The 25,695-nt window shown below is 45.5% G+C and overlaps 1 protein-coding gene across 2 annotated transcripts in view; it reads right to left on the bottom strand.

Annotated features, from left to right (window-relative positions):
• LOC109899553 (MAGUK p55 subfamily member 7) overlaps nt 1-25,695 on the bottom strand; it is a 258,023-nt gene that overhangs the window by 61,964 nt on the left and 170,364 nt on the right. For both annotated transcript variants that reach the window (XM_031835938.1, XM_020494890.2), the window contains 5 exons: nt 25,216-25,297; nt 24,364-24,449; nt 23,592-23,666; nt 9,087-9,283; nt 8,023-8,090 (listed from right to left, as the gene is read on the bottom strand). In XM_031835938.1, coding sequence (XP_031691798.1) covers nt 8,023-8,090; nt 9,087-9,283; nt 23,592-23,666; nt 24,364-24,449; nt 25,216-25,297 — 508 coding nt within the window. The remainder of the gene's footprint in view (nt 1-8,022; nt 8,091-9,086; nt 9,284-23,591; nt 23,667-24,363; nt 24,450-25,215; nt 25,298-25,695) is intronic.

The following is a 25,695-nucleotide window of genomic DNA, read 5'->3' on the forward strand; positions in this document are numbered from 1 at the left end:
TTAGGAGGTTAGGATACACGCTAAAAGCTTCTCGTGGTGAAGGGTTGTTTTTAAGTGGGATAGGGTAATGTGAATGAGAAGCCTTTATCTGACATCTTGTTTCACATGTTAGTGTGTGTTCACAGCAATGTTCTCTCAGATGCTGCCTCCTCCTATTGTAATGTGACATCTTAAGTAAAACCAGCTTCTGAAGAGACTGAAGAGAGAGATCAGAGAACAGTGGCTGAGAAAGAGAGCGAGGTGAAAGAGGGAGGGAAAAAGGAATGAGAGTATATGAGAGGGAAGTAGAGAATGTGCGTGACAGTGATGTCTATCGACCTTCAAAGCCAACTGAACTCATTACACTGTGCCGCTACTTTCATCTCCTGGCTATCTGCACACAACGAGGAAAGTTTAGTAGCAACTATTTATTCCTCTGCATTCTTCGACCGATGGAAAACCATGTGATAACGTCACGCAGGATGAAGTATTGACAGGGAAAATCAGAGAACGAAGCGCATGGTAGCTACTAGAAAAGACAGCGGTAGCCGGCCAAAATCTTCAAGTTTTAGTTAATAAGGGACTTTTATATTTTGGTCCTCCAGACCTACATTTTGTGAGCAGTAGTCTGTCTACTCTAGAGACGAGAGAGTAAGAAAGTAGTGCTGGTATTGTCGTTACGCGCCGGGGCCTGCTGTGACAGTAGAGCCTATCATTTACTGAGAAGTCGAGCCATCATGACCGCCCACGCTGCATGAGGCTATAGCTCTTGCAGTGCAGTCAGACTGTCACTGGACGCCCCAAGGCACCCCACGGAGCCAGAGGGACACACAGAGAGAGAGAGGATTGGAATCACATGTCACAGAGCTCCACAATGAAACCTCACCAGAAGGGTGACAGAGGGGTGAGATGGAGGGGGGAAGAGGGGTAAATAAAAGGGGAGAGGGGGACATTGCCTCACATCTAGCCTCTATGGTGTCTCTGTGGTTGGATTCTATGGCTGGGGGGGAGAAAACTCTGACAGGAGAAGGCCTGGGTTGGTGGATGCTATGCTACTGCAGGAGCTGTGTGCTCCAAGAAACAGAGACAGAGTACCAATCAAAAGTTTGGACACACCTACTCATTCAAGGGTTTTTATTTATTTTTGACTCTTTTTCTACATTGTAGAATAATAGGCAAGACATCAAAACTATAAATAACACATGGAATCATGTAGTTACCAAAGAAGTGTATAGAAGAAGAATATTTTATATTTGAGATTCTTCAAAGTAGCCACCCTTTGCATTGATGACAGCTCTGCACACTCTCGCATTCTCTTAACCAGCTTAACATGGAATGCTTTCCCAACAGTTTTGAAGGAGTTCCCACATACGCTGAGCACTTGTTGGCTGCTTTTACTTCACTCTGCAGTCCAACTCATCCAAAATCATCTCAATTGGGTTGAGGTCAGTGATTGTGAAGGCCAGGTCATCTGATGCAGCCCTCCATCACACCTCTTCTTGGTCAAATAGCCCTTACACCGCCTGGAGGTGTGTTGGGTCATTGTCATGTTGAAAAACAAATGATAGTCCCACTAAGCGCCAACCAGATGGGATGGCGTATCGCTGCAGACTGCTGTGGTAGCCATGCTGGTTAAGTGTGCATTGAATTCTAAATAAATCACTGACAGTGTCACCAGCAAAGCACCCCCACACCATCACACCTCCTCCATGCTTCACAGTGGGAACCACACATGCAAAGATCATCCATTCACCTACTCTGCGTCTCACAAAGAAAAGGCGGTTGGAACCAAAAATCGCAAATTTGTACTCATCAGACAAAAGGACAGATTTCCATCGGCCTAATGTCCATTGCTCGTGTTTCTGGGCCCAAGCAAGTCTCTTCTTATTATTGGTTTCCTTTAGTAGTTGTTTCTTTGCAGCAATTCGACCATGAAAGCCTGATTCACGCAGTCTCATCTGAACAGTTGATGTTGAGATGTGTCTGTTACTTGAACACTGCAAAGCATTTATTTGGGCTGCAATTTCTGAGGCAGGTAACTCTGCTGCAGAGGATGAGTTCATTAGAGGAAACTCTGGGTCTTGCTTTGCTGTGGCGGTCCTCATGAGAGCCAGTTTCCTCATAGCGATTTATGGTTGCTGCGACTACACTTGAAGAAACTTTAAAAGTTCTTGAAATTTTCCGGATTGACTGACCTTCATGTCTTAGAGTAATGATGGACTGCCATTTCTCTTTGCTTATTTGAGCTGTTCTTGCAATACTATTGACTTGGTCTTTTACCAAATAGGGCTGTCTTCTGGACCAACCCTACCTTGTCACAACACAACTGATTGGCTCAAACAGATGAAGAAGGGAAGACATTCCACCTATTAATTCAAATTAATTGCAGTTGACTAACTCATGAAGCTGGTTGAGATAATGCCAAGAGTGTGAAAAGTTGTCATCAAGGCAAAGAGTGGCTACTTTGAAGAATCTCAAATATATTTTGATTTGTTGGACACGGCAATTTTTTGGTTACTACAGGGCAGGGATTCCCAACACAGGCCATGCATCAGCTCAGCACTGTCCTATCCTGCAGATGTCTTCTCTCCTCACGCAGTGAGCTCTTTACCTGGCCACTGACCCACTCATCCAGTCTCTCCCTCTCTCCTTCCCGCCGTCACTCTGTCCCTCTCTCCAGCTCCCTGTCTCTCTCCACCTTTCTCTCTGTCCCTCTGTCTCTCTCTCTCTCTGTCTGTCTGTCCCCCTCCATCTTCCTCCTCCTTGGCAGCGAGACTCATTTCTCAGCTATCCCCTTACCGGTGAAGAGGCTGTGGAATGACCCCCAGTCAACACGCTCTGAATGCCTCTGAGTTATGGGCTGATGTCACTCTGCCTTGAGGCCAACACACAGATGGAGATGGCCTTCCTTCTTTCCTTCCCTTGAACAAACTCAACCTTTTTATGGTCAGGATGAGACCGGGGCGGGCAGAATTTTCCAGATGACATGAAATTAGATAGTTTTCATACGACAGAGATTGGAACGACGGCGGTTAGATAGATTGTGTACAGTCTTGCCATAACCGCCGGTAACGAGGGGAGCTGGTTTGCATTTGAACCTTTGATCTCCTCTGCCTGTAATCTGTTTATGATTGCGTTTTAGAATTAATGTTAATAATGAGTGTCTATCCAGAAATGTATACGCACAGAGATGAATAACTAACACACTGTGTTATGAGTTGTTCTGATGTTGACGGTTTTATTATTTTATTATTTATTTGTAATACTAAAACTTGAAGCAGCTAGTTGTGAGGCCATTCAAAACACTATGTCAAGTGTGGTCTCTTATCGAACATTATCGCGACAACCTTCATGGCTGAAATAGAACTGAGTTTAAACTGGATTCAACTGTTTTTGAACTCCTCTGTATGTGACCATTTCAGTTCAGACTTTAAATAGTTATATACATTTGAATTGAGATTGGAAATAGTTATATAAGTTGAGGGAAGGCCAGGTTCATGGGCACTTAGTGGTATTCCATTTAAAAACGGTTAAATCTTTCAGCAGTTCAGAGAAAGTGAGCGTGTGTCTGATGAGACAACAGTAACCTGTGGAGGGAGAGAGACAGAGAAGGCCTCAAGGTGAGCTATAAGTGCACCCACGTTTTTGGCAGCTAGGCTAGCACTCCTAACTACTATACAGTCAGACAGGGGAGTGATTACATATCAAACGTATGGAGAGACGTGGCGTGCTATAATAATGTATGGCGAGACGAGCTATAGGGGATTTGCATGTGAGAGACATGCTATAGTAAAATCGCTCAGGAAGCTGTCAGGCTGTCAAGCCTCTGTCAAGCCTCTGTCAGACTGGAGAAGAGTTTGGGTCGTGGAGAAAGAAGAGGAAATGAGATGATGGATAGAGGAGAGGACAGGTATAGGAGATTAGGAGAGGGTAGAGGAGAGTAGGAGAGGGTAGAGGAGAGTAGGAGAGGGTAGATGAGAGTAGGAGAGGGTAGAGGAGAGTAGGAGAGGGTAGAGGAGAGTAGGAGAGGGTATAGGAGAGTAGGAGAGGGTAGAGGAGAGTAGGAGAGGGTAGAGGAGAGTAGGAGAGGGTAGAGGAGAGTAGGAGAGGGTAGAGGAGAGTAGGAGAGGGTAGAGGAGAGGATGCGTAGAGGAGAAATAGGAGAGTGAACGAGATGGATAGAGGATAGAGGATAAAGAGAAGAACAGCAGATGGACATGATTCAAGGTTTGGGTAATGATGGAGGGACGAAAGATGAGTGAGGGTGGAAGGGGAGACAAAGAGAGGGAGGGAGAGGTATCAAAACCAGCCTAGACTAGCCACCGTGAAACTCAGGAAAAAATACTTTAATAATAAATAAAATAAACTATGTTTATGGATGCTATTCAAAAAAAAAAGCAACTGAGGCTAAAGCTTTTTACTACCAAATGTTTTAAGGCATAAATCGACATTATTCCAGCATAGGGTACATCTTAGAAGGAGAATGAGACTATTTATAAGGCCTACATGGACACGGTTAAGTGAAGCTAGATAGGCCGTTTCAGTCCAAGATCAATATTGTTCCAGCCGATGGAGACAGCTCCTGATCCTGGGCTGGTAACACTAAGATCCCCGGACCCCCGGCACACATAAACAAACACAAGTATGTACACACACATTCACGTGCACACAAAGGTGCATGCACGCATCTCTGCACACACACATACACGCATACCCACACACACACATCTCCCCCTGTAACAGCAGGTATCTTTGGTATCTTTCAAATAGCTAATGCTTTATGACTGGCCAGAGCCAAACAGGGCTGACTGAACTAGAGCCTGGTCTAAACCAGAGGAACTCGCCCTCCCCTCCTCCTGACCTGGCTACCATAGGGTCACATACTCTCTCTCTTCTCTTTCTCTCTGACACTCTCTCCTTATGCCTCTGAATCTCTCTCTCACCTCCTGCCTTTTGATCTTTCTCTCTCTTTAACTCTCCCTTTCTCTCTGGTTCCCCCTTTCATTCCCCACAATGTTTCCAGTCTCTCTTGTTCGGTTTCTCTTGAACCTTTCCCCTCCGTTTCCAGATTCTCTACTACCCTTTCTCTTACCAATTCTCTCTGGCTCCCCCTCTCTTCACTCCTTCTTCTGTGTTATGTCATTCTCTACGTTGCCTCAGAGAGGGTTGGTGTTGGGTAGCTAAACATAAGTAGACATGGCTCCTATACAGTGCAAACAATATGTCCAGTAACTCCTATAGAGTACAGTGAGTACCGTAGAGTATGTGAGTGTAGAGTAGTAGAGAACAGCTCCCAGCTCATACATCAAAATCTGATAATGTCCCAAATGGCACCCTATTCTCTTTGCACTACATTTGACAATGGCCCATAGGGAACATAGGGCATAGAGTGCCATTGGGGACACACCCTGAGACTGGGACTTCTTACTCAACACAGGTACATTATATTCATCATACTGTACGGCCGCCCAGTATTTACGACACACACCCAGGCATTACATTAACCTACTGCTCAAAGAGAGTGTGTCCCTTAAATGGCACCCTATTACCTTTATAGTGAACACATAGGACTTGGGTCAAAAGAAGTGCACTATATAGGGACTAGGGTGCCATTTGGGACACATACACAGGTATCACATACTACTACTGCAGCGCGTGTGTAGCACTTTGGTGGTCATAACTTTTTGTCAGCCGGTGATTGTCAAGCAAATAACTGCCGGTCTCACAGTAATTGACCTTTAATTAACATAAACACATTTAGCATCTCCTGGCTTCCATGTATAGCCTACAAGCCACTGTCGCAGACGTTTGGAACATCTATATTTTAGTTGAATAAATCAATTTAATAAAGCCTACACCATCAAAATACATTTCACCATTTTCAAAAGGGGCCGCAAATGTGATTATGCATGTAATGCTTTATTATAAAAGTGCATTTTTATGGTGAAAATGTTCTTCCCCAAAATTGAAACTTCGGTTGCAAAGTTGATTAATGTGCATCATTTTAAGAAGTTATTTGGCCACTTTAGTTGTGATACAAACCTTATCAAATCACATAGGCCTATGGGCTAGGCTATATGAGTTGTGTGACTATGATTTGAAAAAGTCACAAAAAAAAAAGACAAGCGCTGTTTCTTTCCTTAATGCAAACAAGCTGGGCATCATTTACAAGCGTCAATATACTGTATCATTCACAGGTGATTGGCTAATACTGTCACCCCTCAGACTACTCTTAATTGAATCTTGTCTTTACATATAGTAAATAATATATGTGTGAAATTAGTTTTAATTTAGAATGGACTATTATCATGCACCTCACTCAGAACAGGGGCAGAGGGAAATAATACATGTTATCTATGCACTTAAATAGTGAATGGAGGATGCTTTTCCCATCGTTAGTTTTCATCCCAGCCAGGTAGACTATACTCCTGTTGCAAAGGTAAGCAGTGTGCTTAATATTAGGAAAGTTGAGAAATAAATATAGTAGGTCTAGCCTATAGAAAGCTGATGGGATCCTCCTCTTTTTAATAGAGGCCATTACTCTGTTTTCTCACACAATTGCATAGTCTATAGAAATGTTGCGCAACATGAGCTCATGGGCTCTCATGAAGTGTTTGATTAGATTTTCAATGACATTTGCATTGATGTCAGAGTGATTAGAGGGACAATAGAGTGCTGAGTACCAGGCAGTTAGCAAGTTTGGTAGGCTACTAATGACCATCAGCAGCATCAAAGCTTGGAGAAGCCTAGTTATATACACTAGTTATATTAGACTATTTTATACATGGACGCTGTATGTGCTACCAGACCAGATCCAATCCAGCAGCATCTGTATTCTGCTCATATGTTTAGGAACCAGATGAGTAATATTATATGTTACGGTAAAGAACCTGTTTGCTCCTTGGCTTTACTACTGGATATGTGTCAGACGTGGAGATTGACAGAACACACAGAGAGATCGAAAGAGAGAGAGAGATGGAGGGAGGGATCAAGGCCGCATGACGAAAAGGTGGAGAGAGGGAACAGAGAAAAGGAATAAACACCTCCTCGCCTGAGAAGCAGTGTGTACACACAGTACTAGACACACATTTTGACACGCACACATACACACATACACACACATTGACATGCCTGAGAGGTACTGTGTACACACACTCTGACAAGCTAGCTCTGGGGCTGCATGGGGAAATAAACACCTCGGGACAGACAAAGTTGGTTTCTGTCTAAAGTGTTAATTACCTTGTAATTACCTGTTAATCACTTCACTGTTAATATTGTAAAGTGTCATAATAACAGTGTTATTACAGCACCAGGTAAGTGTGTGTGGCTATTAGTGAGTTAACATGTGAAATAGTGAAGTGTTGAGGCCTCTGTCTGTTCCAGCCGCTTGTTTTCCTAGCTAAGTTCTGTCAGTCTGTGTGTGTTGTCGTGAGACTGCCTGGCCGTCGGTTTCAGGGAGTCTTTGTGTGTGTGTGCGTGTGTGTGTGTGTGGTGCAGTCTTGAGGCAGAAGGACCACATGTTCCCACACAGTAAAACACGTTAATGTGTAAACCAGAGCTGTGCTCAGCTAGCGGGTGGTTCATTTACAGCTCTGAGAATGAGCCCCTATCACATCCTCACATACAGTCTCCTTCCTATCGGATCAGTAATTCTTCATTAAACCTGGCAGAGCAGCACTTATAGTGGATAGGGAGAGGTTTTCCAGAGGGCAGCCCCAAATATACAACATATCAACACAGAGAGAGGGAGGGTGCGAGGGAGCAAGCCAGACACAACATTTCCCTAGACGAGCACCAGCATTGCAGCCTTGTAGCGTTTCAGAGTGTAGGGCTTACACCTGATCGTTAATCCATCATAAACATATGAGCCTAGTGGACCAGTCTCCTGACAGCTATCCCCATGTACTCCCTGTCAGGTATGCTGAAGGCCCTCACTAAGGCACCTGTTCTGTTCCACTGAGGGAGTGACTGGCTAGTGGCAGGAGATATGTGCATAGATGATCTCTGGGTGTGCTTGTGTGTGTGGCCGTGATATATTCTTACATGATCTTCTGTTGGAGATCTTCTGGGCCTGAAAAACATGGGTGGCGGGCTGACGCAGTGCAAATCTTCTAGAAGAGGAGAGGAAAGAGGAGAGCGACAGAGAGGAGAGGGAGAAGAAGCACAATAAAACCATTAGCTTTCACAGCCGCACTGGGATTAATAAACACTTTCTGCTATGATACCCAGAAACATTCTTAAATATCCATTCAGTTCATTCTTTTGGACGAAAAAGAGAGAGAGAAAGAAAGAAAGGGAAGAAGAAGCAGAAGAGAGAGAGAGAGAGGGGGAGAAAAAGAGAGGAGGGAGAGAGAAAGAGGGAGAAAGAGAGAGAGGTGGGATAAGAAAGTACAAAAAACACAATGCCTGCTATTGAAAAAGCTGCTTGTCGGCCGCCAAGAAACTGCCCCAGCCCTCCAGCCCTGTGCTGCACATCAGCAGCCATCTAAGCACGCCACTGTGCGATTTTCCATCCGCTCCCCTTCCAAAGTGGATCAGTACCAGTGCTATCATTTTCTGTCATTACTCATTTCGGGCCAGACGTGCGCGGAAATCCAAAGTATTTTGGCAGTGTGAGGCCAGGCGAAAGAAAGGGAAGAAAAAGTCAAACGGAGAGAGGAATGGAAGGGGGGAAAGGAAAGAGAGAGAGGGAAAAAGTCATTCCTTTCATTGTGACGGCAGTGAAACACTAGGGCTGGGCTGGGGTTGTAATGAGGGTGGCAGACAGACAGGCATATAGACAGGCCCCACCCTGGCCTCTGGCTGAGAAAAGGGGAGAGGGGCCAGGGGGGAAGGTGGAGAGGAGAGGAAGACAGGGAGTTGGGGGGGGGGGGGGGTCTTGTACTGGGGGTGCCATGGGGGAGGGGGTTATGGGGGAGGGGGTGAGGAGGACAGGGGGTTATGGGGGAGAGGTGGAGTTGAAGTAGTTTAGAGGGTGTAGAGGAGCCGTCTGACCCGTAGCTCACATCTCCTGGAACAGTTAGAAGGGGACAAGGCTGGGGGAGAGGGTGACAGGAGGGAGTGGGATGGGGGTAGGTAGTTAGGATCTGTCTAGGTAGCTCACTCACCTCTCCTGGAACTCTTTGGAGGGTATGAGGCCGGCGCGGGGGTTGGCATGGCTGTCTTGTTTGGCCTGCCACCAGGTTGCATCATCCTGGCTCATGATCTGAAGGATATCTCCCCTCTTGAAGGCCAGACCCGCCTCCTTACACGGGATGACTTTGTCCTCCGCTGGTTCGTAGTCAAACAGTGTCTTCACAAACATCTGGAGAGAGATGAGAGGAAGGGAGAGGGAGGGGGGGTTGAGAGAGGGAGAGAGGAAGGGAGAAGGGAAGCGAGAGGGGGGTGGAGAAAGAGTGAGAGAGAGGGGAAGGTGGAGAGAGGACAAGAGAGAGACAGGTGGTGGAGAGACAAAGAAAGACAAAAAAAATATGACAGCAGTTACCTTTCCACACTCCGGCGTCTCCTCTCCCCCCTATTCGACATGGCGACATCAAGGTAGGCCGTCACTACAGCCATGTGAGCTTATCCCGGCTTCGGAACCAGAACAGATGCCCTTCACTGTCGCTTAACGTGATTGGCCAGGAAAGGTCTGTGCAATCAGGAGTCTATTACCTGCAACCATTGGCCCGGGCCTCTCTTGGTTATTCCATCAACATGGCCGGCGTCCCAAATGGCATCCTATTCCCTACATAGTCCACTTCTTTGACCAGGGCAGATAGACCTCTGGTCAAAAATAGTGCACTATATAGGGAAATGGGGGGAGGAACACCCCTAAAGACTAAAGTCTTTCAGCCGTCTCCGAGCGTGGCGAGACATTAACATCGACTGAGTCAGAGCTTCCAAATCTGACTCCTGCTTCGTTCCACTTGGGCTGATTCGCAGGTCAAATTAACATCAGTAATCTTTCCCTACTGAACGGGGGGGATTCCGAGATGGGCTAATTTATCTGGGCAGTCAAGGGAGGCAGGGACACATCTTGTCATCAACACAACAGACCTAAGACCTGAGAGAGGGACATCTTTAACTTTATAGTGAAAACAACTCACCTCACTTAAAGATGCTACAGGAGTGTCACAGTAAATTACAAGTCCTTAGCCACTGGTGAGCATGTGCATAGAGCGAGAGAGAGAGAGAGAGAGAGAGAGAGAGGTGATAAGGAGGAAGTCTCTGCTCGTCTCTGCATGTGCCAGGGTGGAGTGCTTTGTTGCCATGTAGTGACATTATGTTTCAGACGGGGACCTTTTGTTTGGGTCTGGCTAAACAGCCTTAGAGCATAATAAACCAATTACATCCTTGCTGAAAGCTCCCGGTTGTCTCTCCCTCTCCTCTTGTCTACCTTTTTATTTTTTACAGTTTTATACATGTGTACCCAATTAGCCCGCACTTCAATATATTTATAGTAGCCCAGGAAAAATAGTAAACTAGCTCTTCGCAGAGGGGAGGCTGAAGTTTTGGCACCGATACACAGGTTTAGATTGATGTCTGAAATGGACATATTAAAACCATTAAAGTATGACAGAGAGTACAACCCCCCTCCAACCCACCCCCACATACATGCATACATGCACACATGCACCCTGTGTTCTGACAAATGATATTCCAGCTTGTGTTTTGACCTGAGCCCCCTACTCTCCCTAGCCCCCTTCTGTTATTGATAAATGTCTTTGAAAGACAATACATCACTACTATGAGTTGGAGAATAGAGGATACAGCCAGATGGTGGATTTTCAGTTAAAACACCCACCTAACATTACGAGCAACTACATTTACAGTACACATACACCTACAGCCACAACAGAAACCCAGACACAGGCAACCATATCACATTCTACAGATCAGTTCAACACAAGTTTTTCTGAATCAATTAGTTGACGGTTGCTTAATTGATATGTGTCCAGCAATGTAAAATATGACTTACATTTGTTGTTTTAGAATTTTGATTCCTTAATTTTCAGAGGTACCTGCAACTTACCACAGGTGAGATAAATTACACATAAATGAGAATCACTTGTCTAGAACCAAATTAATTCGATTTTTTAAATACTTTTGTACAGGACAATCTTTTTTTGTTATTGGTCCTGTGCAATTGTAAATCAAACAAGTACACGTGTGAACACCAACAGTTTTTTCCCCCCAACTTATTTTAGAATAAATAGAGAATCTTGCAACTGAAGCGCACACTTGACGCTCTGGCCGATGATTTGTTTACCTCTGGGTAACATGAAAACAGCCTAACCAGCTCTGCTGACAACAATTTCATTACGCTTTTTTGCCAACGTTTACTGACACCGGCCATATTCAAAGGGTGTTGTACACTTTAGCTTAAGACATGTAGCTAGCTAGGTAAACCACATGTAAGATCACACACGTCACGTAACATTTGCTAACGAGCCAGCCAGCTAACGTTAGCTAGTTAAAAAACAATGCACATAGTGCCCAATCATGTTGTTACTACCTTGCATGAATCTGCTGGGAGCTAACCAACCAGGTTCAATGTTTGCTGGCTAACATTAGGCTCTAACTGGCAAAGCAAATGGCTCTGGGATACGAATAATAACATCATACATGTAACGTTAGCTAGGGAGCCAGCCAGCTAACGTTCACTAGCTAGCTAACAGTACACTATAGCTTGAAATGAAACCACTTTCTGTCAAAATTAGAAACGTGTAATATCTGAAAATGAAGCTAGCTAGACTATTGCACCCATATACATCATCATGCATGATGGCTGCGTCTCCCTGTCCCATTTCTCCTTCTCCCAAATCCATTCAGCTGATGTTCTGAAAGAGCTGCAAAATCTGGACCCCTACAAATCAGCCGGGCTAGACAATCTGGACCCTTTCTTTCTAAAATTATCTGCCGAAATTGTTGCCACCCCTATTACTAGCCTGTTCAACCTCTCTTTCGTGTCGTCTGAGATTCCCAAAGATTGGAAAGCAGCTGCGGTCATCCCCCTCTTCAAAGGGGGGGACACTCTTGACCCAAACTGCTACAGACCTATATCTATCCTACCGTGCCTTTCTAAGGTCTTCGAAAGCCAAGTCAACAAACAGATTACCGACCATTTCGAATCTCACCATACCTTCTCTGCTATGCAATCCGGTTTCAGAGCTGGTCATGGGTGCACCTCAGCCACGCTCAAGGTCCTAAACGATATCTTAACCGCCATCGATAAGAAACATTACTGTGCAGCCGTATTCATTGATCTGGCCAAGGCTTTCGACTCTGTCAATCACCATATCCTCATCGGCAGACTCGACAGCCTTGGTTTCTCAAAGGATTGCATCGCCTGGTTCACCAACTACTTCTCTGATAGAGTTCAGTGTGTCAAATCGGAGGGTCTGCTGTCCGGACCTCTGGCAGTCTCTATGGGGGTGCCACAGGGTTCAATTCTTGGACCGACTCTCTTCTCTGTATACATCAATGAGGTCGCTCTTGCTGCTGGTGAGTCCCTGATCCACCTCTACGCAGACGACACCATTCTGTATACTTCCGGCCCTTCTTTGGACACTGTGTTAACAACCCTCCAGGCAAGCTTCAATGCCATACAACTCTCCTTCCGTGGCCTCCAATTGCTCTTAAATACAAGTAAAACTAAATGCATGCTCTTCAACCGATCGCTACCTGCACCTACCCGCCTGTCCAACATCACTACTCTGGACGGCTCTGACTTAGAATACGTGGACAACTACAAATACTTAGGTGTCTGGTTAGACTGTAAACTCTCCTTCCAGACCCATATCAAACATCTCCAATCCAAAGTTAAATCTAGAATTGGCTTCCTATTTCGCAACAAAGCATCCTTCACTCATGCTGCCAAACATACCCTTGTAAAACTGACCATCCTACCAATCCTCGACTTTGGCGATGTCATTTACAAAATAGCCTCCAATACCTTACTCAACAAATTGGATGCAGTCTATCACAGTGCAATCCGTTTTATCACCAAAGCCCCATATACTACCCACCATTGCGACCTGTACGCTCTCGTTGGCTGGCCCTCGCTTCATACTCGTCGCCAAACCCACTGGCTCCATGTCATCTACAAGACCCTGCTAGGTAAAGTCCCCCCTTATCTCAGCTCGCTGGTCACCATAGCATCTCCCACCTGTAGCACACGCTCCAGCAGGTATATCTCTCTAGTCACCCCCAAAACCAATTCTTTCTTTGGCCGCCTCTCCTTCCAGTTCTCTGCTGCCAATGACTGGAACGAACTACAAAAATCTCTGAAACTGGAAACACTTATCTCCCTCACTAGCTTTAAGCACCAACTGTCAGAGCAGCTCACAGATTACTGCACCTGTACATAGCCCACCTATAATTTAGCCCAAACAACTACCTCTTTCCCAACTGTATTTAATTTTAATTAATTAATTTATTTTGCTCCTTTGCACCCCATTATTTTTTATTTCTACTTTGCACATTCTTCCATTGCAAAACTACCATTCCAGTATTTTACTTGCTATATTGTATTTACTTTGCCATCATGGCCTTTTTTGCCTTTACCTCCCTTCTCACCTCATTTGCTCACATTGTATATAGACTTGTTTATACTGCATTATTGACTGTATGTATGTTTGTTTTTACTCCATGTGTAACTCTGTGTCGTTTTATCTGTCGAACTGCTTTGCTTTATCTTGGCCAGGTCGCAATTGTAAATGAGAACTTGTTCTCAACTTGCCTACCTGGTTAAATAAAGGTAAAATAAAAAATAAAAAATAAAAACAGATGCCATGCCACGGTTGCCCTTAGTTTGAAGATGTAATCCTTAGACAGGTGTTTTCTCCATCTCTTAAGATATCATACTCTAATTCCACTGATTTCAAAACTCAATCCTCCAGAAAGTGGAGAGCAACACTTATGCAGCGCCACTACACGACACATAAAATTAAAAAAACGTGTTTGACAGGATTACCAACACAGACTGACCAGCTCGAATTGACAGAAGCCTTCTATATGGCAGACCAATCCCAACTCCTCACTCGACATATCTCATTATCTAGTGGGAAGGTTGCTAGCGTTTTCTGCGGCTTAACCAACAAGGCTTATAATTTAAAAAATGTATTGGTATATGTACAGATTGCATACACGTTTCTTATTTTTTTTGATAAAAATATATTTTTAAATGTTCAAATGGCTCTCCTGTAAAGGCTTGACTTGCAAAAGACACCTAGTTTCCTGAAACGGGTCACATACAGTGGGGAGAACTGCCCGATTTTGCAGGTTTTCTTACTTACAAAGCATGTAGAGGTCTGTAATTTTTTTAATCATAGGTACACTTCAACTGTGAGAGACGGAATCTAAAACAAAAATCCAGAAAATCACATTGTATGATTTTTAAGTAATTAATTAGCATTTTATTGCATGACATAAGTATTTGATCACCTACCAACCAGTAAGAATTCTGGCTCTCACAGACCTGTTAGTTTTTCTTTAAGAAGCCCCCCTGTTCTCCACTCATTATCTGTATTAACTGCACCTGTTTGAACTCGTTACCTGTATAAAAGACACCTGTCCACACACTCAATCAAACAGACTCCAACCTCTCCACAATGGCCAAGACCAGAGAGCTGTGTAAGGACATCAGGGGTAAAATTGTAGATCTGCACAAGGCTGGGATGGGCTACAGGACAATAGGCAAGCAGCTTGGTGAGAAGGCAACAAATGTTGGCGCAACTATTAGAAAATAGAAGAAGTTCAAAATGACGGTCAATCACCCTCGGTCTGGGGCTCCATGCAAGATCTCACCTCGTGGGGCATCAATGATCATGAGGAAGGTGAGGGATCAGCCCAGAACTACACGGCAGGACCTGGTCAATGACCTGAAGAGAGCTGGGACCACAATCTCAAAAAACCATTAGTAACACACTACGCCGTCATGGATTAAAATTCTGCAGCGCACGCAAGGTCCCCCTGCTCAAGCCAGCGCATGTCCAGGCCCATCTGAAGTTTGCCAATCAAATCAAATCAAATCCAATTTATTTATATAGCCCTTCGTACATCAGCTGATATCTGAAAGTGCTGTACAGAAACCCAGCCTAAAACCCCAAACAGCAAGCAATGCAGGTGTAGAAGCACGGTGGCTAGGAAAAACTCCCTAGAAAGGCCAAAACCTAGGAAGAAACCTAGAGAGGAACCAGGCTATGTGGGGTGGCCAGTCCTCTTCTGGCTGTGCCGGGTGGAGATTATAACAGAACATGGCCAAGATGTTCAAATGTTCATAAATGACCAGCATGGTCGTATAATAATAAGGCAGAACAGTTGAAACTGGAGCAGCAGCACGGTCAGATGGACTGGGGACAGCAAGGAGTCATCATGTCAGGTAGTCCTGGGGCATGGTCCTAGGGCTCAGGTCCTCCGAGAGAGAGAAAAAAAGAGAGAATTAGAGAGAGCATATGTGGGGTGGCCAGTCCTCTTCTGGCTGTGCCGGGTGGAGATTATAACAGAACATGGCCAAGATGTTCAAATGTTCATAAATGACCAGCATGTTCGAATAATAAGAAGGCATCCGAGGACACCCCCGGACAGGGCCAAACAGGAAGGATATAACCCCACCCACTTTGCCAAAGCACAGCCCCCACATCACTAGAGGGATATCTTCAACCACCAACTTACCATCCTGAGACAGGGCCGAGTATAGCCCACAAAGATCTCCGCCATGGCACAACCCAAGGGGGGGCGCCAACCCAGACAGGATGACCACATCAGTGAATCAACCCACTCAGGTGACGCACCCCTTCCAGGGACGGCATGAGAGCCCCAGTAAGCCAGTGACTCAGCCCCTGTAATAGGGTTAGAGGCAGAGAATCCCAGTGGAAAGAGGGGAACCGGCCAGGCAGAGACAGCAAGGGCGGTTCGTTGCTCCAGAGCCTTTCCGTTCACCTTCCCACTCCTGGGCCAGACTACACTCAATCATATGACCCACTGAAGAGATGAGTCTTCAGTAAAGACTTAAAGGTTGAGACCGAGTTTGCGTCTCTGACATGGGTAGGCAGACCGTTCCATAAAAATGGAGCTCTATAGGAGAAAGCCCTGCCTCCAGCTGTTTGCTTAGAAATTCTAGGGACAATTAGGAGGCCTGCGTCTTGTGACCGTAGCGTACGTGTAGGTATGTACGGCAGGACCAAATCAGAGCGATAGGTAGGAGCAAGCCCATGTAATGCTTTGTAGGTTAGCAGTAAAACCTTGAAATCAGCCCTTGCTTTGACAGGAAGCCAGTGTAGAGAGGCTAGCACTGGAGTAATATGATCAAATTTTGTGGTTCTAATCAGGATTCTAGCAGACGTATTTAGCACCAACTGAAGTTTATTTAGTGCTTTATCCGGGTAGCCGGAAAGTAGAGCATTGCAGTAGTCTAACCTAGAAGTGACAAAAGCATGGATTAGTTTTTCTGCATCATTTTTGGACAGAAAGTTTCTGATTTTTGCAATGTTACGTAGATGGAAAAAAGCTGTCCTTGAAATGGTCTTGATATGTTCTTCAAAAGAGAGATCAGGGTCCAGAGTAACGCCGAGGTCCTTCACAGTTTTATTTGAGACGACTGTACAACCATTAAGATTAATTGTCAGATTCAACAGAAGATCTCTTTGTTTCTTGGGACCTAGAACAAGCATCTCTGTTTTGTCCGAGTTTAAAAGTAGAACGTTTGCAGCCATCCACTTCCTTATGTCTGAAACACATGCTTTAGCAAGGGCAATTTTGGGGCTTCACCATGTTTCATTGAAATGTACAGCTGTGTGTCATCCACATAGCAGTGAAAGTTAACATTATGTTTTTGAATAACATCCCCAAGAGGTCAAATATATAGTGAAAACAATAGTGGTCCTAAAACGGAACCTTGAGGAACACCGAAATTTACAGTTGATTTGTCAGAGGACAAACCATTCACAGAGACAAACTGATATCTTTCCGACAGATAAGATCTAAACCAGGCCAGAACTTGTCCGTGTAGACCAATTTGGGTTTCCAATCTCTCCAAAAGAATGTGGTGATCGATTTTATCAAAAGCAGCACTAAGGTCTAGGAACACGAGGACAGATGCAGAGCCTCGGTCCGATGCCATTAAAATGTCATTTACTACCTTCACAAGTGCCCTCTCAGTGCTATGATGGGGTCTAAAACCAGACTGAAGCATTTCGTATACATTGTTTGTCTTCAGGAAGGCAGTAAGTTGCTGCGCAACAGCCTTTTCTAAAATTTTTGAGAGGAATGGATGATTCGATATATATAGATTTTTTTTATTTTCTGGATCAAGGTTTGGCTTTTTCAAGAGAGGCTTTATTACTGCCACTTTTAGTGAGTTTGGTACACATCCGGTGGATAGAGAGCCGTTTATTATGTTCAACATAGGAGGGCCAAGCACAGGAAGCAGCTCTTTCAGTAGTTTAGTTGGAATAGGGTCCAGTATGCAGCTTGAAGGTTTAGAGGCCATGATTATTTGTCAAGAGATATATTACTAAAACACTTGAGCGTCTCTCTTGATCCTAGGTCCTGGGAGAGTTGTGCAGACTCAGGACAACTGAGCTTTGAAGGAATACGCAGATTTAAAGAGGAGTCCGTAATTTGCTTTCTAATAATCATAATCTTTTCCTCAAAGAAGTTCATGAATTTATCACTGCTAAAGCGAAAGTCATCCTCTCTTGGGGAATGCTGCTTTTTAGTTAGCTTTGTGACAGTATCAAAAAGGAATTTCGGATTGTTCTTATTTTCCTCAATTAAGTTAGAAAAGAAGGATGATCGAGCAGCAGTAAGGGCTCTTCGGTACTGCACGGTACTGTCTTTCCTAGCTAGTCGGAAGACTTCCAGTTTGGTGTGGCGCCATTTCCGTTCCAATTTTCGGGAAGCTTGCTTCAGAGCTCGGGTATTTTCTGTGTACCAGGGAGCTAGTTTCTTATGAGAAATGTTTTTAGTTTTTAGGGGTGCAACTGCATCTAGGGTATTGCGCAAGGTTAAATTGAGTTCCTCAGTTAGGTGGTTAACAGATTTTTGTCCCCTGGCGTCCTTGGGTAGACAGGGAATCTGGAAGGACATCAAGGAATCTTTGTGTAGTCTGTGAATTTATAGCACGACTTTTGATGTTCCTTGGTTGGGGTCTGAGCAGATTATTTGTTGCAATTGCAAACGTAATAAAATAGTGGTCCGATAGTCCAGGATTATGAGGAAAAACATTAAGATCCACAACATTTATTCCATGGGACAAAACTGGGTCCAGCGTATGACTGTGACAGTGAGTGGGTCCAGAGACATGTTGGACAAAACCCACTGAGTCGATGATGGCTCCGAAAGCCTTTTGGAGTGGGTCTGTGGACTTTTCCATGTGAATATTAAAGTCACCAAAGATTAGAATATTATCTGCTATGACTACAAGGTCCGATAGGAATTCAGGGAACTCAGTGAGGAACGCTGTATATGGCCCAGGAGGCCTGTAAACAGTTGCTTTAAAAAGTGATTGAGTAGGCTGCATAGATTTCATGGCTAGAAGCTCAAAAGACAAAAACGTCCTTTTTTTTTTTGTAAATTGAAATTTGCTATCGTAAATGTTAGCAACACCTCCGCCTTTGCGGGATGCACGGGGGATATGGTCACTAGTGTAGCCAGGAGGTGAGGCCTCATTTAACACAGTAAATTCATCAGGCTTAAGCCATGTTTCAGTCAGGCCAATCACATCAAGATTATGATCAGTGATTAGTTCATTGACTATAATTGCCTTTGAAGTAAGGGATCTAACATTAAGTAGCCCTATTTTGAAATGTGAGGTATCATGATCTCTTTCAATACTGACAGGAATGGAGGTGGTCTTTATCCTAGTGAGATTGCTAAGGCGAACACCGCCATGTTTAGTTTTGCCCAACTCAGGTCGAGGCACAGACACGGTCTCAATGGTGATAGCTGAGCTGACTACACTGACTGTGCTAGTAGCAGACTCCGCTATGCTGGCAGGCTGGCTAACAACCTGCTGCCTGGCCTGCACCCTATTTCATTGTGAAGCTAGAGGAGTTAGAGCCCTGTCTATGTTGGTAGATAAGATGAGAGCACCCCTCCAGCTAGGATGGAGTCCGTCACTCCTCAGCAGGTCAGGCTTGGTCCTGTTTGTGGGTGAGTCCCAGAAAGAGGGCCAATTATCTACAAATTCTAACTTTTGGGAGGGGCAGAAAACAGTTTTCAACCAGCGATTGAGTTGTGAGACTCTGCTGCAGAGCTCATCACTCCCCCTAACTGGGAGGGGGCCAGAGACAATTACTCGATGCCGACACATCTTTCTAGCTGATTTACACGCAGAAGCTATGTTGCGCTTGGTGATCTCTGACTGTTTCATCCTAACATCGTTGGTGCCGACGTGGATAACAATATCTCTATACTCTCTACACTCGCCAGTTTTAGCTTTAGCCAGCACCATCTTCAGATTAGCCTTAACGTCGGTAGCCCTGCCCCCCGGTAAACAGTGTATGATCGCTGGATGATTCGTTTTAAGTCTAATACTGCGGGTAATGGAGTCGCCAATGACTAGAGTTTTCAATTTGTCAATGACCATCTGGATGATGATACATGATGGCCATGTATCTTGAGATGGCTAGGTCTTCCAGCATGACAACGACCCGAAACACACAGCCAGGGGAACTAAGGAGTGGCTCCGTAAGAAGCATCTCAAGGTCCTGGAGTGGCCTAGCCAATCTCCAGACCTGAACCCAATAGAAAATCTTTGGAGGGAGCTGAAAGTCCGTATTGCCCAGCGACAGCCCTGGAACCTGAAGGTTCTGGAGAAGGTCTGTATGGAGGAGTGGGCCAAAATCCCTGCTGCAGTGTGTGCAAACCTGGTCAAGAACTACAGGAAACGTATGATCTCTGTAAATGCAAACAAAGGTTTCTGTACCAAATATTAAGTTCTGCTTTTCTGATGTATCAAATACTTATATCATGCAATAAAATGCACATTAATTACTTAAAAATCATACAATGTGATTTTCTGGATTTTTTTAGATTCCGTCTCTCACGGTTGAAGTGTACCTATGTTAAAAATGTCAGACCTCTACATGCTTTGTAAGTAGGAAAACCTGCAGAATCGGCAGTGTATCAAATACTTGTTCTCCCCACTGTATAGGGCCTCGTGGGCCCTGGTCAAAAGTAGAGCACTATATGCACTATATAGGGAGTAAGGTATAATTTGGGATGCAGACTAAGACTCCAGCACTAGAGGCAGTAAGCATCTAGAGAGGACCTCTCAGTCCACTCACAAAAGGTCTGAAATAGCACCAAATTCCCTCTATTGTCACCCACCACCACGTGTCTCCCATCTCCCCTCATTATCCCGTGTATTTATACCTGCGCTTTCTGTTTGCCTGTTGCCAGTTTGTCTCATCAAGTCCTACCAGCATGTTCCCCTGTTTCCTGTTGTCTAGTTTTTGTTTTTCCTTGTTTTCCCAGTTCTGACCTATTCTGCCTATCCTGACCCTGATCCCGCCTGCCGTCCTGTACCTGCCTGACTCTGATTTGGATTACGACTCTTTGCCTGGCTTGACTTACCTTTTGCCTGCCCCTTGTACTATAATAAACTCTGCGACTCATAATATCCGCCTCCTATGTCTGCATCTGGGTCTTAGCCTGAGCCTTGGTAATATGCACTGGCCATGACTGACCCGGCAGACTTGGACAAGATCCGCAACGCTGTCTCTTCCCAAGGAGCCACCATTGGAAGACAAAAAGAGTTACTGCATAGCCTTATGGAGGGACTCCATACCCTGGCAGAACACCATGGCCATACATTCAATACATTGCTGGAGCAATTCCGCAGATTCCCTATTAGGCAGCAAGCCACTCTCCCGGAGTGGGGTCCGTCCTGTCCCAACGTTCTGCCCAGGACCAAAAACTGCACCCCTGTAGGGTCTCACCCCTGCTGAGAGGAACTATGATGTGGGAAATCGAGAACTCCTCGCCTCAAGATGGCGTTGGTGGAGTGGAGGCACTGGTTGGAGGGTGCGGAACACCCATTCTTAGTGTGGACTGACCATAACAACCTGGAATAACTTCGCAACACCAAGCGCCTCAACTCTAGGCAGGCTCGTTGGGCCCTGTTATTAGGGTCCAAGAATGTGAAGCCTGACACACTCCCACATTTGTATAGCCCCGCTGCTACTCCGTCTGACCCCGAGACCATCCTCCCTACCTCCTGTCTAGCAGCTGCACTCATCTGGGGTCTAGAGAGCCTGGTCCGTAATGCACAGTGGGGCTATACAAATGTGGGGGATTCCGGCTAACCGGATGTTTGTCCCCAGTCCTGGAATGGACACATTCCTCGAAACTGACCTGCCATCCAGGCTCCCGTCAGACATGGGTTCCTGATGTCTCTGCATTCGTCGCCGCCTGCACTGTGTGTGCGCACAAAATAAGAATCTGCTGCAAGCTTCGGCCGGCCTTCTTCAACCACTCCCTGCTCCTCCCATATATCCCTGGACTTTGTTACTGGTCTTCCTAAGTCAGATGGCAACAACACGATTCTGACGGTGGTGGATAGGTTTTCTAAAGCCAACCATTTTATTCCTCTTCCCAAGTTACCCTCAGCCAAGGATATGGCTCAGCTCATGGTGCAGCACATCTTCCGGATCCATGGACTTCCGGTCGACATGGTGTTCTATCGTGGTCCTCAGATCTCGTCTCGGTTCTGGAAGGCATTCTGCACCCTCATTGAGTCATCAGCCAGCCCGTCCCCTGGTTTTCACCCCACCCCCCCAGAGATGGCTCTTCATTGCCTCATCTCCGCCAGCCCTACCACCTGGAGCCAGCAACTCTTGTGGGTGGAATACGCCCGCAACACCCTTCCCTGCTCGGCCATTGATCTCTCTCCCTTCGAGTGTTCCTCGGGATATCAGCCCCCGCTCTTCACTGAGCAAGAGGAAGAAGTCAGCATACCCTCTGCCCAGATGTTTGTCCGCCACTGTCGCCGTACCTGGAAGAGAGCCCGGGCCTCTCTTCTGAAGACCACATCCAGGTATAGACGACAGGTGGCTCGAGACCTCCACTCGGGACCTGCCTCTCCGGGTGGAGTCCTGTAAACTTTCCCCCACGTTTCATCGGCCCTTTCACCTTCTCTAAAATCCTTAGCCCCTCTGCTGTTCGTCTTCTGTTGCCCCGCACTCGCCGTATATACCCCGCTTGTCACGTGTCTAGGGTTAAACCTCTGTCTCGCAGCCCTTTGTCTCCTGACCCTGATCCTGCCTGCCGTCCTGTATCTGACTGATGCTATTTTGAATTATGACTCTTTGCCTGCCTTAACTTACCTTTTGCCTGGCCCTTGTACTATAATAAACTCTGAGACTCGTATTGTCCACCTCCTGTGTCTGCATCTGGGTCTTAGCCTGAGCCTTGATATCTATAGAACACTATTTTTAACCAGAGCCATATACAGTGCACTCGGAAAGTATTCAGACCCCTTCCCCTTTTCCACATTTTGTTACATTACACTCTCATTCTAAAATGTACAAAATATTTTTTCCCTCAATCTACACACGATGCCCCATAATGACAAAGCGAAACAGGTTTTGGAATGTTTTGCAAACTTATGAAAAAATAATAATATTATATATAAAGGTCCCACAGTTGACAGTGGATGTCAGATCAAAAACCAAGCTATGAGGTCCAAGAAATTGTCCAGAGAGCTCCGAGACAGGATTGTGTCATGGCACAAATCTGGGGAAGGGTACCAAAACATTTCTGCAGCATTGAAGGACCCCAAGGACACATTGGCCTCCATCATTCTAAAATGTAAGAAGTTTGGAACCACCAAGACTCTTCTTAGAGCTGGCCGCCCGGCCAAACTGAGCAATCGGGGAGAAAGACCTTGGTCAGGGAGGTGACCAAGAACCCGATGGTCACTCTGACAGAGCTGGAGATGGAAGAACGAGCTCCAGAGCACTCAAGACCACAGACAGTGGCGAAGGTTCACCTTACAACAAGACAACGACCCGAAGCACACAGCCAAGACAATGCAGGAGTGGCTTCGGGACAAGTCTCTGAATGTCCTTGAGTGAGCTTGAACCTGAAAATAGCTGTGCAGCAACGCTCCCCATCCAACCTGACAAAGCCTGAAAGGATCGGCAGAGAAGAATGGGAGAAACTCCCCAAATACAGGTGTGCCAAGCTTCTAGCGTCCTACCCAAGAAGACTTGTCTGTAATCGCTGCCGAAGGTGTATCAACAAATTACTGAGTAAAGGGTCTGAATAGTTATGCAAATGTGATAGTTCAAAATGTTCTAAAAACCTGTTTTTGCTTTGTCATTATGGGGTATTGTTAGTAGATTGATGAGGGAAAAAACAATTGAATACAATTTAGAATAAGGCTGTAACATTTTTCAAAAATGAGGAAAAAGGGGTCTGAATACGTTCCCGAATGCACTGTAAGTCCTGTTCAAAATCAAGGCACCCTATTCCCTAAATATTTAATTACTTTTGACCAGAGCCCTATGTGCCCTGGTCAAAAGTAGTGCACTAAATAGAGAATAGGATGCCACTTTGGACTCAAACCATGTGTGTAACCCCATCAGCATAATGAGTACGGCAGGACAGCAGTAGGACCTTACCTTGGGCTCCTTGCTCGGCGCCTCCTCTTTGATACCTGGTATTATTTTAAACGTAATGGCCCCTTGAGACTGGGCCTGAAACACAGACAGGAGATGGAGAGAGAGAAAGACATAGAAAGAACCAGAGAGAGAGAGAGCGAGGAAAGAGGGGAAGAAAAAATAAAGACTCCAGTTTCATTGAAAATAACTCAAAACCCAACAAGCCTAATCCAATGAGAGAGCTTTAATATGAAGAGCTGTTTTATTTTTCAACAATAGAGGGCCATTAGGATAGGATGACAGTTGGGAGTGGATCAGAGGGAAGAGGAGAGCCAAGAGGACTGCTTTTAACAGTCTACCAGTTCCAAACTATCTTCCTCTTTCCTCTCCAGCTCCATCTCCCCAGAGCTGATCTGAGGACTGTGACAGTGTGTGTGTGTGTGTGTGTGGTTGGAGGGACTACAAAGACCCCTACAGGAACCCCCTCCCTGCCTGTCTCTTCCAGGGGGACTATGTGGCCCAACATGTCCCAAACAGAGGCCTGCTCCTGGGCCAGCTGGTTCAGAAGGGGCAGCCAGAGTTTAGCCTAGCCATTAACTCATAGAGGAATCAAAGGGACATGGCTGACCAGTGAGGATGAGTTAGGAGGAGAGAGTCCTGCCACTACAAACAAGTCTGTAAATCTCTATAGCCATGGGGCCAAAACACAACTATAAACAGCAGGTCAATGGTAGCACACACATACACAAGCATTGACTACCACACACACGCGCACGAGTACACACACACGCACCAGAATGCGGAGGATTTCATCAGGCTTCTTGTCATCCACAGGAATCCCGTTCACTTCCCTCAGCTCGTCGCCTACACGGATCAGACCTGGAACAGGGACAAGACAAGGGAGAGTGAGAGAGACCCATATTTATGTTTAGCTATTTTCCCCTTTGTAACTATTTGCACATTGTTATAACACTGTACATAGCCAAAATATGACATTTGGAATGTCTCTATTCCTCTGAAACGTTTGTGGGTGTAATGTTTTCTGTTTATTTCACTTCTGTTTATTATCTATTTCACTTGCTTTCGCAATATAAACATGTGTTTCCCATGCCAATAAAGCCCTTTGAATTGAATTGAGGGAGAGAGGAAGGACACAACAAGTCAAGAAGACACAGACATATAACACAGAGTGCATACATACACAGCTATATACATAATAGCATAATACTGACCTACCTAATATAAATCCTTTGGAAGTTAATATCAGACTAAACAATACATAAGTATTAAACGGAGTATAATGTATGTGTGAGGCTGTATTGCTTTAGTCGCACACAGTTCGGGGGGGGGGGGTTGTTCTCTGCTCTCCAGCAGTGTGTGGTTCTCCTTCATGGTGGTATTAGTGATTATTGGGCTTGGCAAATCACCCCTGCATATCAATTTCACACTGTGAGATCCCTACAGGGCATGAATACACTTTACGTTACACACTGATTACAGGGGGCACAACAGAGAGAGAGAGAGAGAGAGAGAGAGAGAGAGAGAGAGAGAGAGAGAGAGAGAGGGGGGGGGGGGGGGGGAGAGACAGGGGGAGATAGTAGAGAGTGGAGAGAAAGAAGGGCAAGGAAGGAGAGAGAGAACTTACCACTTCTGTCTGCAGCGCCACCTCTCATGATCCTGGCAACAAGGATGGCTCCTGTGTGCTCATCACACTTTATTGTGGCTCCCTGTGTTACACACACACACACATACACACAGACAGACAGACAGACAGACAGACAGACAGACAGACAGACACAGACAGACACGCACAGTGGGGAGGAAAAAAGGAGACAGATTCCGTATTATATGATGTTACACGTGTACCACTACACAGAAATTCCATCAACGTCCAACAAACATTTTCTGGTCAACCATCTCTTCTAACATGATACGGTTTCCAACCCCAGCCCCACTTCAATCTACCACGCTGAGGTGAATCTCATCACTGGTTGACATGAAGGCCATAGCACAGGCTGTACAGTACAGCTGGCCATTTTCAGTACAAATCTTTCCTGGGATATCCATCTTGGGCCCCTGTCTGCCTGGACTAGCCAATGACTGAGAGAGAGGTGATCCCCCAGAA

This window comes from Oncorhynchus kisutch, linkage group LG11, assembly GCF_002021735.2.
Source record: "Oncorhynchus kisutch isolate 150728-3 linkage group LG11, Okis_V2, whole genome shotgun sequence".
Lineage (NCBI taxonomy): Eukaryota > Metazoa > Chordata > Actinopteri > Salmoniformes > Salmonidae > Oncorhynchus > Oncorhynchus kisutch.